General features: G+C 34.0%; 1 protein-coding gene across 1 annotated transcript in view; it reads left to right on the plus strand.

Moving 5' to 3' along the window:
* Window positions 1–1,681: 1,681 nt before the first annotated feature.
* abcb7 (ATP-binding cassette, sub-family B (MDR/TAP), member 7) overlaps window positions 1,682–16,405 on the plus strand; it is a 49,832-nt gene continuing 35,108 nt past the window's right edge. Inside the window, exons 1-4 of the mRNA XM_058797982.1 lie at window positions 1,682–1,877; window positions 4,235–4,315; window positions 4,466–4,540; window positions 12,111–12,230. Coding sequence (XP_058653965.1) covers window positions 1,728–1,877; window positions 4,235–4,315; window positions 4,466–4,540; window positions 12,111–12,230 — 426 coding nt within the window. The 5' untranslated portion in view covers window positions 1,682–1,727. The remainder of the gene's footprint in view (window positions 1,878–4,234; window positions 4,316–4,465; window positions 4,541–12,110; window positions 12,231–16,405) is intronic.

Below are 16,405 nucleotides of genomic sequence, written 5' to 3' on the forward strand. Positions count from 1 at the left end.
GTCGCAAATGTCACAAGTGAATGTAATAAAGCCTCTTGTTCTGTTACTTTGGAAGGGAAATCTGGCAAGATGAGACACACACACACACACTGTATTGTTATGCAATGACGACAAAGTATGGAAGAACTGCCCAATGTTTGGCTATACCCTGATAGAGAAAAGAAAAAAAAGAAGAAGAAACAACTTAGCTTAAAAAATGACATGCTTAACACATACTGTAACAATGAATGTTCATTTATTAACAATACTCAATGTGTTTCATAAACTGATGCGCAATACTGTGAATTACTTCTAAACCTAATGGATCAATCTAGCACGTGCATGCACATTATTAAGAGCAAAACACTGTGTCTGTACAAGATTTAATTATGCATGCTAGATAGATCCAATGGGTTCAGTGCAGCAAAGTTTGAATCACTTGTTGGTACAGTTCCCAGAACCATCCCTGTTTCATGACACGCAGGAACGGGAATGATGTGACAAGAGGGAGCGAGGGACACATTTTAAATCTCATCAGTGTCTAATGGCTCTAATTTCAGTCCTTTAAGTGGCTTATGTATGCTTTTCCTGAATATCAGCATGATTTGCAAGGTGCTGCCAGAGAGTTTGAAGTGCTGGTGCTGAGTGGATGCTAGATCTTTGACAGTGGAACTAAGCTTTTACTATTGATTGAATATAAGCAAAGCAGGTCTTTTACAGTCGATTTTAATATTTCATTACAGAATTATTTAAAAATTATGCACATGGACATTCATAGTTATTTTGTTATTTCTCTGCAGCAGCTAATGAACCGGAAGTCTTGCACATTCACAGAAAATGGCTCACTTCTGCATTAAAAATAAGGTGTGTATGTGTTTAAATAAATTATGTCATCATTTACTCAAACCTGAATGACTTACTTTCTTTTGTGGAACATAAAAGAAGGTATTTTGAAGACTGTTGGTAACAAAGCTGTTTTACCAATTACTTCCATTGCACGAATGAAAAAATCTGAGATGATTCTCAAATGATCTTCTTTTAAAATATTTCTTTCTAAAGCTACTATTTGTAATGTCTGCTTAATACTTTCTCATCTAACACAAAAATAGCTTTTAAATAATCTTTTCGGGGTATTTTCACAGCCAAATGTAATTTGCGATTAATTAGATTAATTAATCGATACATCATGTAATTAATTAGATTTATAATATATATATATATATATATATCACACTGAAAATCTTATTCAAATCTGCAAATGTACTGGTATTTCCTAATATTATTGGTTTTAAAAAATGGCATGTATAAGATGTCTTGATGTCTGATGTATTTTGTCTTGTTTTGATCGTTTTTTATTATTACTGATACAAAGTAGTGTACAACTAAACCACAAATTGGTGAAAACTATTCAACTTTTTCAATAGAATTCATTATAATAGTTCCTTTCAAAATAGTCCATTTCAGTGGTGCACACAGCCGGACTGCACTGCCTTTTCTTCCCCCAATGCAAACAAATCACAGCTGTGTGCTGTAGTTGCATAAAAGCATAAACGATTATTTTATTAAAAAATAATAATAATAATAAAAATATAATAAATATGAGAGAAAAAGGATGGTATACAATAAAAAAAAAGAGGAATATAGCCTGTTTACATTTTTATTTATTTTTTACGATGGAAAGAAATTAACGGAGGCGCCTGAGCGGAAATGACGTCACGCGTGACGGTCCCTCAGCCCATCGGTTCAGCATGGCGCCGCTCCTGCTCCCGCTGAAATGCGGATTTCACTTTCAAAGGCGTAAATTGTCCCTTTTGCTTCAGCAGAGCAGCGCCGTTCACGCGTGGATCTATCACGACCACCGAGCGGCGAATAAACGGAAAGAGCGGAGCACGTATCAGGTACTTTCACCTCTGTCACACACTTTAGGACGCGACACCACGAGACAAGGACAGAGACTCAACTTTAAACACGAGCTCACTGATGCAGTCTCACACTGTACTGGGAAGTATTATCAACACTGTGTGTTTGTTGTGTTGTTTACGTGGTTTTGTTTCATGCTAGCAGTTGTTTACTGAAGTAGGAAGTTGCTAAGCTTCATCGTGACTAATGAAATGGTCAGTATTCTGTTGTGTAACGTTAAATGTGACACGGTCGCTGTAGGAAACATCGTTATCATTTTCTGCGATTACAGTATATGCTCATATATAATGTTAGCTGACAGGTTCGGTTTAGTTTAATTTAATTTGTCTGCGGGGGATCAGTTTGACTTGACTTTAACCACTGGTTTGGAGTTAACTCTTTCCGTCCTGTGGGTCGTGTGATATAAACAGACACGCAGACAGCATGTGTGCTCAGATAAGACTGAATCCCACCCTCCGTTCATCGCATATCGGTGTAAGATATGACAGGACCATATTTACCAGCTACAGACCCCTTTATGCTATTATGATTGAAGCGTGTTATCATCTCGCGCAACTGGGATCTGTAAAAGTTTGACAGTAATATGCAGTAGTGCACCACATTTAAGAAAAACAGACTATAGTTTTTGCAAAAGACCTATATGTGATTGGTTTGTTATCAAGAATGCTTTCATTCAAAAACTAAGTATATACTATAAATAGGCAATAACCGGTGATTGTGAATGATTCAACACTAGGGATGTGCAAATTGCTATTTAAAACAACAACAACTTGTTGGTTAGTTTTTGAACAGCTAGTTGAGTATTCAGTCTTAAAGGGGCCATGAACTGCATTTGTTTTTTCATTGTATAATGTTTCCTTTGGTGCATTTACAAATAAAAGGTAATTCCCTGCCCCGATTTAAGCTCTCTGATCTGAAGACTTCAGTTCAGTGTATACACTCACTGCTATGATTGGGCAACATCTTTGCATATGAAATTAGTTTTATCAGTGGAAAATCGTGGTGTTTTGGTGAAAGTGCAGAACTCAAATCACTCCCGCTGAACTTGAGTGATTGACAGCTCTAATGATTATAAAGGGAGCGTTCTCTGATTGCATTCTGCATATATTTTGATCACTATTAAACCATCTGATGCTCTTCGGTCACTTTTGACCGAATTTGACTTTTTTTAAACATTAACTTAAATTTGCAATGGTAATTTAAGTTCATATGTCTGTCAATGGATTTTTTCTTCCAAAAATTAAGTTGCTTGTACTTAATGAAACCGACTACTTAATGACTGCATTAATGCCAATGACAAGTGAAGAGTTTCCTTTTTTTTACTTTTTTTTGTTCAAAATTCATGTTTTTTTTAATCATGTTATCATGTTTTTATTGTTTCATTGCTAGTTAGCTGTATTGTTTTTTTTTTAGTTATTTTTAACCTAATCAAAATAACCCAACTGCAGTTTGATGGAGAGTAATTGGAAAGTTATCTGTTTTTGCGAATGAACTCTTTAAGTAATATCTTAATTGTTCAGAAATGCATAAGATTAATTGGTTCCATGGCCACAACTTTGCTGATGCATTTTGCTGTACATCAGTCCTGGCATATCACATAAAAGTCACCGATCACAGATTAGGAATTATAATTAACAGGACAAATTTTTACATGTTGCTTTATTAATTTCTATAAAATTCTGTTTGCAAAGCTTGTGTCAGATTGCGACTGGTTTACTGAAGAAATGAACCAAACAAACAGACTTTCTGAAAATAAACAGCCACTTTTTAACATTAGGATCCTCTACAGATGTTGAACAAATACATTTCTATATACTTCTATGGCACACATCATATTAAATATCACATTCACAAAGCATTACACAGTTTTAATGTGCAGTTATGAGGTCAGCGAGGTGGAATAGAGATACATTGTAAAATAAATATTATTGATTCCCGTTAAGCAGACTTTTCATTAGTCGTGAAGTTCTGTTCCCAAATATACATCAGATGGAGTCAGCTGAAATTTATGAACTTAGCTGAGACATTTTTTAGAGGAGGCTTTTATATATAATCCCTGCTCCTGGGGACCCACTCTCCTGGAAAGTTCATTTCCAACCGGCTTCAGCACACCTGCCTGCAGTTATCAAGCAGTCTTGAGGAGCTTGATTGGCGGCTTCAGGTGTGTTTGATTAGGGTTGTAGCTTCAGTATAGTGGGTCCCCAGGAACAGGGTTGAAGACATCTGGGTTAAAGTATGTACATAATTCTAAAGTAATCCACTGAAAAGACTTAATATATAATATTCCATATTATATTTGAAATTTCTTACTTTGTATTTCTTGACTTTCTTTCAGCTGTCAAGTCAAAGCCGAGCGTCATCGACATGGGCCAACAGCAGAGCTCAGAACAGCCGACAGATCTTAGAAGCAGTAAAAGTAAGTAGAAAATAAAAGACATTGATATTTTTTGTCGTTGTTGCTTGGATTTTTTATTTATTTTTTGCATGAATTGATTCATGTTTTAGCACAATAACTGAAATGCAGCCTACTGTCAGAAGTGTTAATACATGAGTCGGTGTGTTTTAGCATTTACAGATCCCAGAGAGACAGTGCTGGCACGGCCACGCAGGTGGAGGACTCAGTGCAGACCCCAAAAATGTGGTAAGGTGTTTTTTTCTCTAATTTGTATATAATTGAGCTTCGGTCCATATTGAGGATTTTTAACGCAAAACATGATGCTCATATTAGCTGATAATAACTGTTCATTCAAAACATCATGTAGAAAATGGTTTTCAACTAGCAGAGTGTGAAATCAAAATAGATTTTTTTTTTTGGCTTATTGTGCAATATTAATTAGTGCTTGTTATTCCAAAATTGTGTGTCTTTGTGGTATTTAGTCAAAAAGTAATAAATATAAAACATCTGATTTCATGCGCGAGGTAAGCTGTCCAAGAAGCGCTCGCCCAAGCGGAAAAATGCGCTGTTGCTGCCAGATCTCGATTGCTGAAAATTACATTGTGTTTGATGCAAAACTAACCCGACGAAATCATATGAAAAAAAACAAACAAAAGACATCATAACTGTATATTTTCATGCTTTCTCAAGCAAAGCAAATTTTGAAAGTCCACTAAAATATATCTGGTCATAGACAATGTTGATGGCGTTATTGTCAACATGCCTAAGTAGTAAATAAATAAAAAAAAAGTTTATAAAAATGTATATAAAATTTGAAATAATAACAAACATCAGGAAAAAATAGGAAACAATACCTTTGTTTTCCGTATACGTGTCGCTTACAGTTAAAGTCCTTCTGTGATTTTGTTGTTTGCAACGTTACTTGGCAATATTTTAAAGATTATTATTATTTATTTATTTTTGGTATTTTGCATGGTCTATTATTGTCATCCAGGTGGGAGTTTTAACTTCTATTCACTGGGAATAAAAAATGAATGGGAAAAAATAAATAAATAAATAAATAAGATTCATTCGGTTGATGCAGAGACTTAGACCGAGGGAATCCCCCATCTCCCCACGCTCTGAATATTACGTATCATAACGTAACTACGTGTAAACGTTATTTGGTGGTTTTTACTTGGAAAATCAGCTGTTTTCTAGCATTCGGGTTAACTATGGATAAACCTGAAATGATAGAAGAAGGATTGGAGATGAATTTCATTTACAAATATATATATATGGAAAACACTAAATTTGGAAAAAATATTCCTGGTTGGTCAATGCTCAACTACACTCTCTTCAGATCTAGCCGTCATTGCCACTAGTTGTCAGATTATGTAATATCAGCATCATTTTATTACTCGGTCAACCATTATTTGTAATATTTAAGTGCAAATGGACAATTCACAATGCTGTGGTTTTCTCACCTCATCGATTGGATTGGATTGAATAAACTTTATTAATCCCCAAAGGGAGATTACATGTCACAGAAGCACACACCACACAATAATCTATGAAAAATGAATAACTAAAAATACAGAAAGATGTTCACAACAACATGTCTTTCCCAGTATTAGTTTCACAAAGCATTATGATTATATACAACAAAATGATTCTATTTTACAATCTAATCTAGCATCGTGTATACTACTGATTGTACAATCTAAGAGCAGTTGGGCAAAATTGATTTAATCGGGATTGATTTAATCTTTTTGTTCTCACAAGAGCTTGAACTATTTCATGAAGGCGCTGACAAACGTGACTCATAGAGACCAGGTGGGTAACACACAACCTGCCTTTTTCCTCTCTTTTTCGCAACAATCTTAAGTAGTACATACCCTGAAGGATCTCAGTCATCTTAACAGATGAGTAAGTCTTTGACCCTCATAGATTTGATAGTGTTGTCAGATCAATCAGAAGCTTGCTGTTCAAATATACACCCCAAGTACTACTATGCTGTTAAAATCTCAGTTTCCGACCCTTGTATGTTTACTGGTGCTACTTCCTGAGGATATCTACTATAAATCAACCACACTTTCCTTAGTCTTACTTGCCCTTAGTCTAAGATAGTTTATCTCGACCCAGTTCACAAAACTGCATCCCACATGTGGTCTACAGAGAGGTGGTTAGTTAACCAGTTGACCTTATTCTGATGTACTCCAGCGTTTTCCATCTTACTTCTAAGTAGTGTAGGCTGGATGATATTAAATGCACTAGAAAAATTAAAGATGGTACTATTGATTGCATTACCCGGAGTGACTTAGTGCTTTGTGTAAGAGAGAAATAATTGCATCATTTGCCCCAACAGCAGTTTTATAAGCAAACTGTAGTTTATCTTCAGCAGCGCACATTACCTGCTGAACATTGTTAAAAACCGGCGATCTCTCAAAAACCTTCATCAACTGTGCTGCGAAAGGCAATTGGTCTACAGTGCGAGAACTCTTACACGTTGCAAACCTGACAAACTAGAATAGTGGGTTGTGCTTGAGCTTTGTTGGTGGTCTGGTTTTGTACGTTGTGCTGATCTCGTGTGTAGATGGGTTGGTTAACTCGTCATCAGGTTATTGACAGTGGATGGACTGCCAGCTGGAGCTGGATTGCAGAGGGCTTTGTAGGATCTCTGCTGCCCTCTGCTGTGGATATGGTGTATCATACAGCACCACTTAATAATTTACAACCTAAATATTACAGGAACTGGCTGGGATGTTTAAAATTAAACATCCCAACAACGTTTTGTTTTGCCTTGAAACTGTTTTTCATTTACAATTTTCATTCTCTGAAAACCAATGTATGTGTGTGTATATTAGGGATGCCGGTACTGGAAAAATACCGGTGTATATATTATGTTTCAAATGGTATGATATCATAATTTTGCTCAATTCGGTATTTCATTATGCTGCTGTTGCGAAGTGCACCTGTAGGTGGCAGTGCTTCCCAAATGGTTGCGCAACCGGTAAATGTGACAACAGAACAACGCGATCAATCAAACACATGAAACTCTATCAACGCACCCGAAATTAATAAATAAAGAGAACAGTAGAAGTGAAATATGGCATTACTTTGCATTCAAAACAGATGACAAACCTTACTGCACCTTTATGCAAGCGCTGCTATAAATCATGTGTTGCCACAGGAAGCCTTTTTAAGCATTTGTCGCTTGCTTAATCTGATCTTTTCGAGAATTAAGAGATCGACAGGTGAGTGCATCATTCATAAATTCAGATTTAATTTGAACTTTTATTTACAACTGATCAAGGCATTCTGGTATCGTACCGAAGCCAAAATTATGGTATCGAGCCATCCTTAGTGTGTGTGTATATGTGTATATATATATATATACACACACATATATATATATACATATATACATGCATGCATACAGGGCCGCTGCTGGCCGAATGGGTGCCATAAACAGGATTTTATTGTTGTGCCCCCCTCCCTCAAATGCAAAACAAAAAAAACACCCACTATAGGGGTCAAAATAGAACTTTAATAAAATATAAAAATAAATAAATAAATTGTATTTAAAAATTACAATTGTAGCTCAGACGATTACCTATGTCTATGACTTTATTAATACAGTTGTCTGATTGATTATATGGTCTCAAGCATTCAGAAATCACGCAAAAGAAAATTAAGCATTTTTACTATGACAAATCCATGGTTAATTTTAAGGGTTGTGATGTCCACGTGTTTATTTTTGGAAGAAATTATAGAGGCTGTGTCATCTATAGCAAAAAGGTGGCCAAAGATTGTGGAAATTTGAATTAAGTGTTTGGTCAATAGCCTATTAAACAAGGATTTGATCGTCCTGTAAGTGTAACAGCAGCAATTACCAGGCCTTTGGCTCCCTTTTCAGGCATTTGTAATAACGTGCATAAATTGTTCATTTTTTATTAGCCTACATTATGTATTTTATATGGTTTCAATGAAACCGTATACTTATTAATTAACCAATCATTACTGCCTCATTGTTTTTATATAATCATGCATTTTAAGTCATTTTAAAGGCTATGGCTTAGGTCTGTTTTTTTATAACCACAAAAATGATCATCTTAATACTTTGTAAATTATTATTTGAAGTAACACAACCATGGTTGATATGCGGTTACCATGGCTACAAGAACAATGCTTTTTGGTTTTATTCCTGTTAAAACCATGGCTAATTTTCGTAAGGGAACATAGAAACTCAGAGAGAATATTAGATGCGTTGGTGGTGGTGAAATTATTTCCGACATTAAAACACGTTATTAACGTCAACAGCCGAAAAAGTTTCGCAGGATTATGAAGTGATGCACAGGCTTAGTTTGTTTATTTATTTATTTATTTTTCTTTTCTTTCCTTGGCACGGTATTGCTGATGTCTTTTCACGGGCATAGGCTAGTTGTCCATCAATTATAATCATTTGCATTCAGCCGGATGCGGGAATTGCGCGTTCTTTTTTTTATTAATTTTTTTGGAGAAACTTTGCAACCCCTGGGCGTTGGTGCCCTACGGCGGTGCTGTGTGTACACAGTCATGGCCAAAAATATCGACACCCTTGGTAAATATGATCAAAGAAGGCTGTGAAAATTAATCTGCATTGTTAATCCTATTGATCTTTTATTAAAAAAATTCACAAAAATCTAACCTTTCATTGGATAATAAAAATTTAGAATGGGATGAAATATCATTAAGAAATGTTTTTCTCTAATACACATTGGACACAATTAACGGCACCCTTTTATTCGATACTTTTTGAAACCTTCATTTGCCAGTTTAACAGCTCTAAATGTTCTCCTATAATGCCTGATGAGGTTAGAAACACCTGACGAGAGATCAGAGACCATTCCTTCATCCAGAATCACTCCAGACCCTTTAGATTCACAGCTCCATGTTGCTGCTGCTTCTCTTCAGTTCACCCACTCATTTTCTACAGGGTTCATTGTACGGTTGGAAGATCCAAACATGGCCCTTTATGAGATTTCTAACACTTATTGTCAGTCACTTACTGATTTTTTTTTTTATCTGTTGGTATTTGATAGAATCCATGATGCCATGCGTCTAAACAAGATGTCCAGGACCTCCAGCAGAAATATAGGCCCACGACATCAAAAATACAGCAGTATATTTCATTGTACACATGGGGTACTTTTTATCCCTGTGTTCACCAAACCCATCTCGAGTGTTTGCTGCTAAAAAGCTCATTTTTTTAGTTTCATCTGACCATAGAAGCCAGTCCCATTTGAAGTTCCAGTCGTGTCTGATAACTGAATATGCTGGAGTTTGTTTTTGGATGAGGGAGGAGAATTTTTCTTGAAACCCTCCCAAACAACATGTGCTGATGTAGGTGCTGTTTGACAATTTTGAGGTTTTCTGACCCCGAGACTCAACTATTTTCTGCAATTCTCCAGCTGTGGTCCTTGGAGAGTCTTTAGTCTCCTTCTCAGCGTGCATTATGACGATATAGACACACGTCCTCTTCCAGGCAGTTTCCTAACATTTTATGTTGATCGGAAATTCTTAATTATTGCCCTGATGGTGGAAATGGGAATTTTCACTGCTCTAGCTCTTTTCTTAAAGCCACTTCACTAATTTGTGAAGCTCAATTATCTTTTGCTGCACATCAGAAATATATTCGTTGGTTTTTCTCATTGTGATGGATGATTAAGGGAATGTGGACTTTGTTTTCCTTCCGATTTATATTTCTGTGAAACAGGAAGCCATGGCTGGATAATTTCATGTTCATAATCACCCTGGAGTGCTCAAAATTGTGAATATGAATGGGAATATACAGTGAGGCAAATAAGTATTTGATACTTTCAAGTTTTCCCACTTACAAAGAATGGAGAGATCTGTAATTTTCATCGTAGGTACACCTCAACTGTGAGAGACAGAATATATATAAAATAAAATAAAAAAAATCCAAAAAATCATTGATTTTTTTTTTTTAAATTAATTTCCATTTTATTGCATTGTAAGTGGGAAAACTTGAAAAATCGGCAGTGTATCAAATACTTATTTGCCCCACTGTACTTACGAGATATTTTACTCATAAGAATTTCTAGGGGTGCCAATAATTGTCCAACGTGTATTAGAGAAAAAACATTTATTTCATAATGATATTTCCCCCCATTATAAATTCTTATTATCCAATGAAAGGTTCGATTTTTGTGAATTAAAAAAAAAAAAATAAAAGATCAAAAGGATTAGCAATGCACATTAATTTTCACAGCCTTCTATGATCATATTTACCAAGGGTGCCGATATTTTTGGCCATGACTGTATATATAAAAGCGTCACTGAACAGAGCTTTTATTTCATATTTGGAAAAATACAGAGATTTTTATACAAGTTCACTTGATATTTCTTTACACAGAATCATCATTTCTATTAATTTTCCACTGATTTACACGATCTGATGAGCATTAACTCATATTACGTGATCATATCTCTGTATATAAGTTAAATGAATGACGTGTGGTTTTGTTACTACACACAGTGAAGCGCGCGTGACGCTCGCGGTGATTTCAATTTGTCGTCTCATTAAATGAGGACATAAATACACAAACATCATCTCCAGAACTACTCTGAGAGTCACTTCATGAACATTTTACCGTTTCATTTGAGTAAAACTAGCGTCATAACATATACACAGAAATGTAAGCGTATTCACGGCAACCCGTCAAAATAAAAGTCTTGCTTTAACCTCAAGACATTGCGGCAGAAATAATTACTATTGTACTGAAATTAAAACTTTATTTTTTAAGTAATGTTCACACAACATTTCTTACATGATTTAATTTTAATAATGAATCCTCTTTGTTTGCCAAAACAAGTTTTAATTTTCAATAATTTAAAGATAAATTAAATTTGAAAACCAGAAACACAACACAGAATTTCTGAGGAAAAAGAAAACATTTCATAAGGTTATTTTAAGAATAAATTAAGTAGTTTTTATGCATTCAAATAATTAGACACACTACAACACAGAATTTGGTAACAATAAAACATATGGTGAAAGAAAAGATTTCATAGGGCCCTATATTTAACAAACGATTACAATATATGGCTTTTATGTTATTTTCATGAGATTTGTGGTGTTTTCATAACAATAAAGAATGTTTACATGAGAAATGCCAAACTGGTGTAACAATTAGCTTAATAACTTCTCACCATTATATGACCAAAATCCATATTAGGTTGCAATCAGAAGTTATTACAAACACTCAAGATTTGAGTAAAAGCTTACTATTAATTTTATAAACTCTTAGCTTGATGCTAATCTTAGCTCTAATGCACCTATGACCCTGCTGCGCTCGTATTTCATGATGTATTCTATCAGAAGAATTCTTGTAAGGCTGAAAATGTTTTGTTTTCTAGAAAGACACTTTAAGTGTATAAATGTATATTGGATCAAAGCAATGTGGACCAGGAGACTATAAGGAGTAGATAAAGATTTTCAGTTTCATGATACCAGCTGGTATGTTATATTTAATTTAATGTTCAGCAGGTTTGTTTTTGTAAAATGTAACTTTATAATTGTCATTTTCTTCAATCATATAATTATTATAACACCTAAAATATGTTGCGTGTAAAAAGTGTTTGTTTCAGTCAGTTGAAGGGTGCGTACATTGTGTGCACATGATCATTTTGAGCCAGGAAAAACCCTGTATATAGACACAGACACGCATGCATGCATACATACATACATACATACATTCTGATTTATCTAAAGATTTATAATTTTTTTCTGGGAAACCCTTTTAAAAATGCCTTTTTGTTTGTTTGTTGCCAGCTGAAGGAAGTGAACTCCTCGACGATTCTGGGGGCCATGTTGACGTATGTTTGGCCGAAGGACAGACCGGACCTGCGCGCTCGAGTGGCCATCTCTCTGGGTCTCCTCGCTGGAGCCAAGGTGCGTTTCTTTATCATATCACTGCTATATCCTTCACTGCTGGAACTGGCTGATATAGTGCTTCCAATTTTGGATGCAAAATATATTAGCAAACTGTATATCTTATTCCAACAATTACAGAAGTATACAAGCATAAGGAACAAATGCATCAAACAGCACATGCATCTGGCAGGAGGGCAAGCTGCTTAAAACAGGCCTATGAGTTCATTTGAAATGTATAATATATAAAGCATGTCTCTGGTGTTTAGGTCAACCTGGATCATGCTCTTTTCCCAGAGGAGTTCACTCTGTCCTTCATTATTTTCCAGATACTTACACAACATTAAAGTATATTAGTATAAACAGTTTTGTCCCATCCTACACTGTAAAAAAATAAATAAAGGGCGCAATGTACTGTAATTTTCTGTATTTTTATTTTATTTATTTTTTTACAGGTGTATTTTGAGTTTTGTACTTCATTGCATTGTGTTTTACAGTAAACGGAAATGTCTTTAAAATTAGTGGACAGTGTCCTGGCAGAAAATTATCAGTACATTCTCCTTTTTTTCTTACAGTGTATATCTTGTTTGTAAATTAGGGATATGCCGGTATCAATTTTTCATGTTGCGATTAATTGCTAATGTTTTTATCACGGTATTGAAATTTAGTTACAAAAAAAGTGTTGTCATATTACAGTGTAACAGGTTTAATAACTTTTTTTCTTATAACAAAAATGTCTGAATATTTAAATACAATAAAGCGATACACAAAATTATAAAGTTAAACAGTTTGGTAACACTTTACAATAAGGTTCATTAGTTAACATTTGTTCATTCTTAGTTCATGTTTACTAATGTTGTTAACTATACTTCTACAGCATTTATTAATCTTAGTTAATGTTAATTTCAGCATTTACTAATGCATTATTAAAATCACGAGTTGTGTTTGTTAACATTAGTTAATGCTCTGTGAACTAACATGAATAAACAATGAACAACTCTATTTTCATTAACTAACATTAACAAAGATGAATAAATAGTGTAATAAATGCACTGTTCATTGTTTGTTCATGTTAGTTAATACATTAACTAATGTTAATAAATGACACCTTATTGTAAAGTGTTACCAACATTTTACACAGATTAAAGTGCAAAAGAATTAAAAGACCAATAGGTATCACTTTACAGTAAGATCTCATTAGTTAACCTTAGTTAATGCATTAGCATTCACAATGAGCAAAAGCTACATTTGCTACAGAAGTTATTCATCTTTGTTAAAAATAATACAACTCTTAGTTCATGTTAGCTCAGGTTAACAGCTTATTAACAAAAAAGTCCAGTTTATACCACACACTTTATAATTATTTTGATTTTAACAACGTGCTATTAAATATTTGAATTACCTCAGATTAATGAACGTTTAGAAGAATGTTTCATTGGGAGTTTAACTAATTAACAAACTAATGTTAACCAATGAAGCCCTAATGTAAAGTATGACCGAACAATCAAAACACTTTCAAACAATATCTCTAGGGCATGTTGTTGTCCAGATTAAAATGTAAAAAAGTTTGAAAATAAATAGCCTTTTTAGTCTAAATATTAAAGTATCTGGTGCTGTGCTGAATGCCACTGCGAATACAAAAATCTCAATGGCTATTAAAATCATTTAAATAAGTTTTAGAAGTAGGCAGCTGCTGTGTTTACTGGGTTTTCGGGGTAATAACGCTGCATCTGCTGTCAGAGAGTGAATGTGCGCTCTCATCCAGAGCGTCTCACGCGCTCCGCCACGCGTCTCATCCGTGCAGCATGCAGCAGTGTTGTGCATTTAACCAGTTAATGGGAAAAGTATTCTTAAAATGCATTATAAATTCTGAATAATTTAAGAAATAATTATTTTCGGTATTTTGAAGTGCCCACGATAACAATACCGCATAATCATTATCGTGATATATCGCTTTACCGAATACCAGCACATGTCTATTGTAAATATATCAATATACCTCACAAAGTCAGTACTTTGATTCTTTGATTACTTTCTGCTGCATTTGTTCATAATGCATGCTGAACTAAAAAAAACTTGTATCGAAATTTTTTGGTACAATTTGTACCAAATTTGTATTAAACATGAATACGAGTAGAAGCAATGTACGCTAAGGACATCTTTAATGATTTTTTTTATTTAATTTAATTTAAATTTTTCCCTTAGGTCCACTTATAATTTAATAGTCCATTTTTTTCAATGAATGCATCCAGTCATTGAGCATGTGCTGCTTCTCCTTTAAGACTTTCCTGCCACTCTTCTCATTAGCTTACATCATTGCGTTTGCATTTTGAAAAACTAGATGGTGAACAAGGCGACTAATCAGTTCACCTGCTCCAGAATACCATAAAATACCACAGTTTTTACCTGTCCCATTATTTGAAAATAATGTGCATCCTGATGTTCTGGAGAATGGCTAGTTTTGCTGCTTGTTTTCAATAAATGCTCTTTTTTTTCAGTGAGAAGAAAGTTTTGAGTTCTGAAACTCAGTTTATTTTTGTAGTGTTGTTGAAGCCATACATGTCAGAAGATCAAGTGAAATTTGATCCCCCACGTCATGACAACTTTAACAAACCATTTTGTCACACATTAGTTCAGAGTTATTTTTCTTTTGTCTGCATCAATTTACACCCAGAAAATAATTTATTTTTTATTTTATTTTTTTTGACACTTTCTTTTCCCCCCCATCAGCTTGTGTGATATTCTCAGTGCAATTGACCGGCTGATGACATTTCACTCATTTATTTTGCTGATATCCTAGAAATATCAAGGAATTCAGTATTTTCTCTGATTGAAAGAGTGTTTGTTTGGGGTGTGGTACACACGGATTCTGGGCCCCTTGCACAAAATTTCCTTTTTTTTTCACTTAAGCTTTTGCATTAATTTTTCAAGTGCATTTCAGACAATAAATTAATTAAAATCTATGTAACATGTTTTGAGTTTACACAGTTTCTTATATATTTATTTCCCCCCCAGTTCTTTCAAAGTTAAGTATTTTACACAAAAGAGGACTTGAAGGTCTTTTTTTTTTTTTTTTTGATTTTTTTCTTCAGAAATCAAGTTTTTTTTATTGCGCATTCGAAGTAATATCAGTCAAACTGCAGTTGGGTTTACTGATAAAAGTGAATTTGTGTTGAAGTAAATACTACAGAAAAACAAATGTAATTTCTACATTAAATTTAGTTCAGGCAAGAATTTAAATGAGTAAATTCAATATTAGAACTCAATTTAAGCTTGTAGAATTTAAAGTTTTAACTTATAAGTATATTTTACTTGGAATTGTTTATTTTCACAAATATTGTCTTGATCCCGTTGTTCCCATCATGCACTTGGGCATGAATAATTAATAAGGTAATTTGTTTTTGCTATTTTCGAGATGTATTTACACTGTTTTGTGGTTGCTTTTGTTGCTAGGTGAAGTAACTTGCTGTCTTGTGACATCTGGAGTAAATTTTTTACTCAAATGACCCATTCATACTCAAACACTATTCACTGATTGTCACCGTCATTGTGTATCATGTGTATCATCAACTATATTGACAACATATTACCTTAAAATGAATAACGAGCAGTCTACTTGCTTACATACGTGCTTGTAACTTAACCACATGCTTTATAGGCATTTTTTCTTCAGTGCTATGTTGTTTGAGTAACGTTTACAAACCGTGACTGAGTGAAATGTACTTGAGTATTGTAGGGTAAACTTAAAATAATTAAGTAGAAATTACTCATCAAACTCTACCTGGCCACGTTAAATTTATTTATTTATTTTACTAATTTTAGATAACTTAAAGTAGATTTGACTTAATTCCGTATTTAAATTTTACTTAAATATGCGTGCAAAAACTTGCAAAATAAAAATTAAGTAAATTTAACTTATTTTTTTCAGTGTTGTTTTTAGTAATAATAACTTAAATACAGGTAATTTACAAAATTAAAGTTCATTGAAAGTATTTTTTTTATTACATATTAAAAGTTTGTTTTATAGCAAAAGCACATAACTCCACATTTCATGTTTTAGAGTTTAAAAAAACACTCGTTTAATCTTTGTAGTCTCCTCGGATGACAATGTAGATGCCTGGCAAACGTTGTTGTTGTGATCATAGATTATGGATGTGATTACACGCAATACACAGAGCTTTGTCTTCATCATTGTA

This window comes from Onychostoma macrolepis, chromosome 14, assembly GCF_012432095.1.
Source record: "Onychostoma macrolepis isolate SWU-2019 chromosome 14, ASM1243209v1, whole genome shotgun sequence".
NCBI lineage: Eukaryota > Metazoa > Chordata > Actinopteri > Cypriniformes > Cyprinidae > Onychostoma > Onychostoma macrolepis.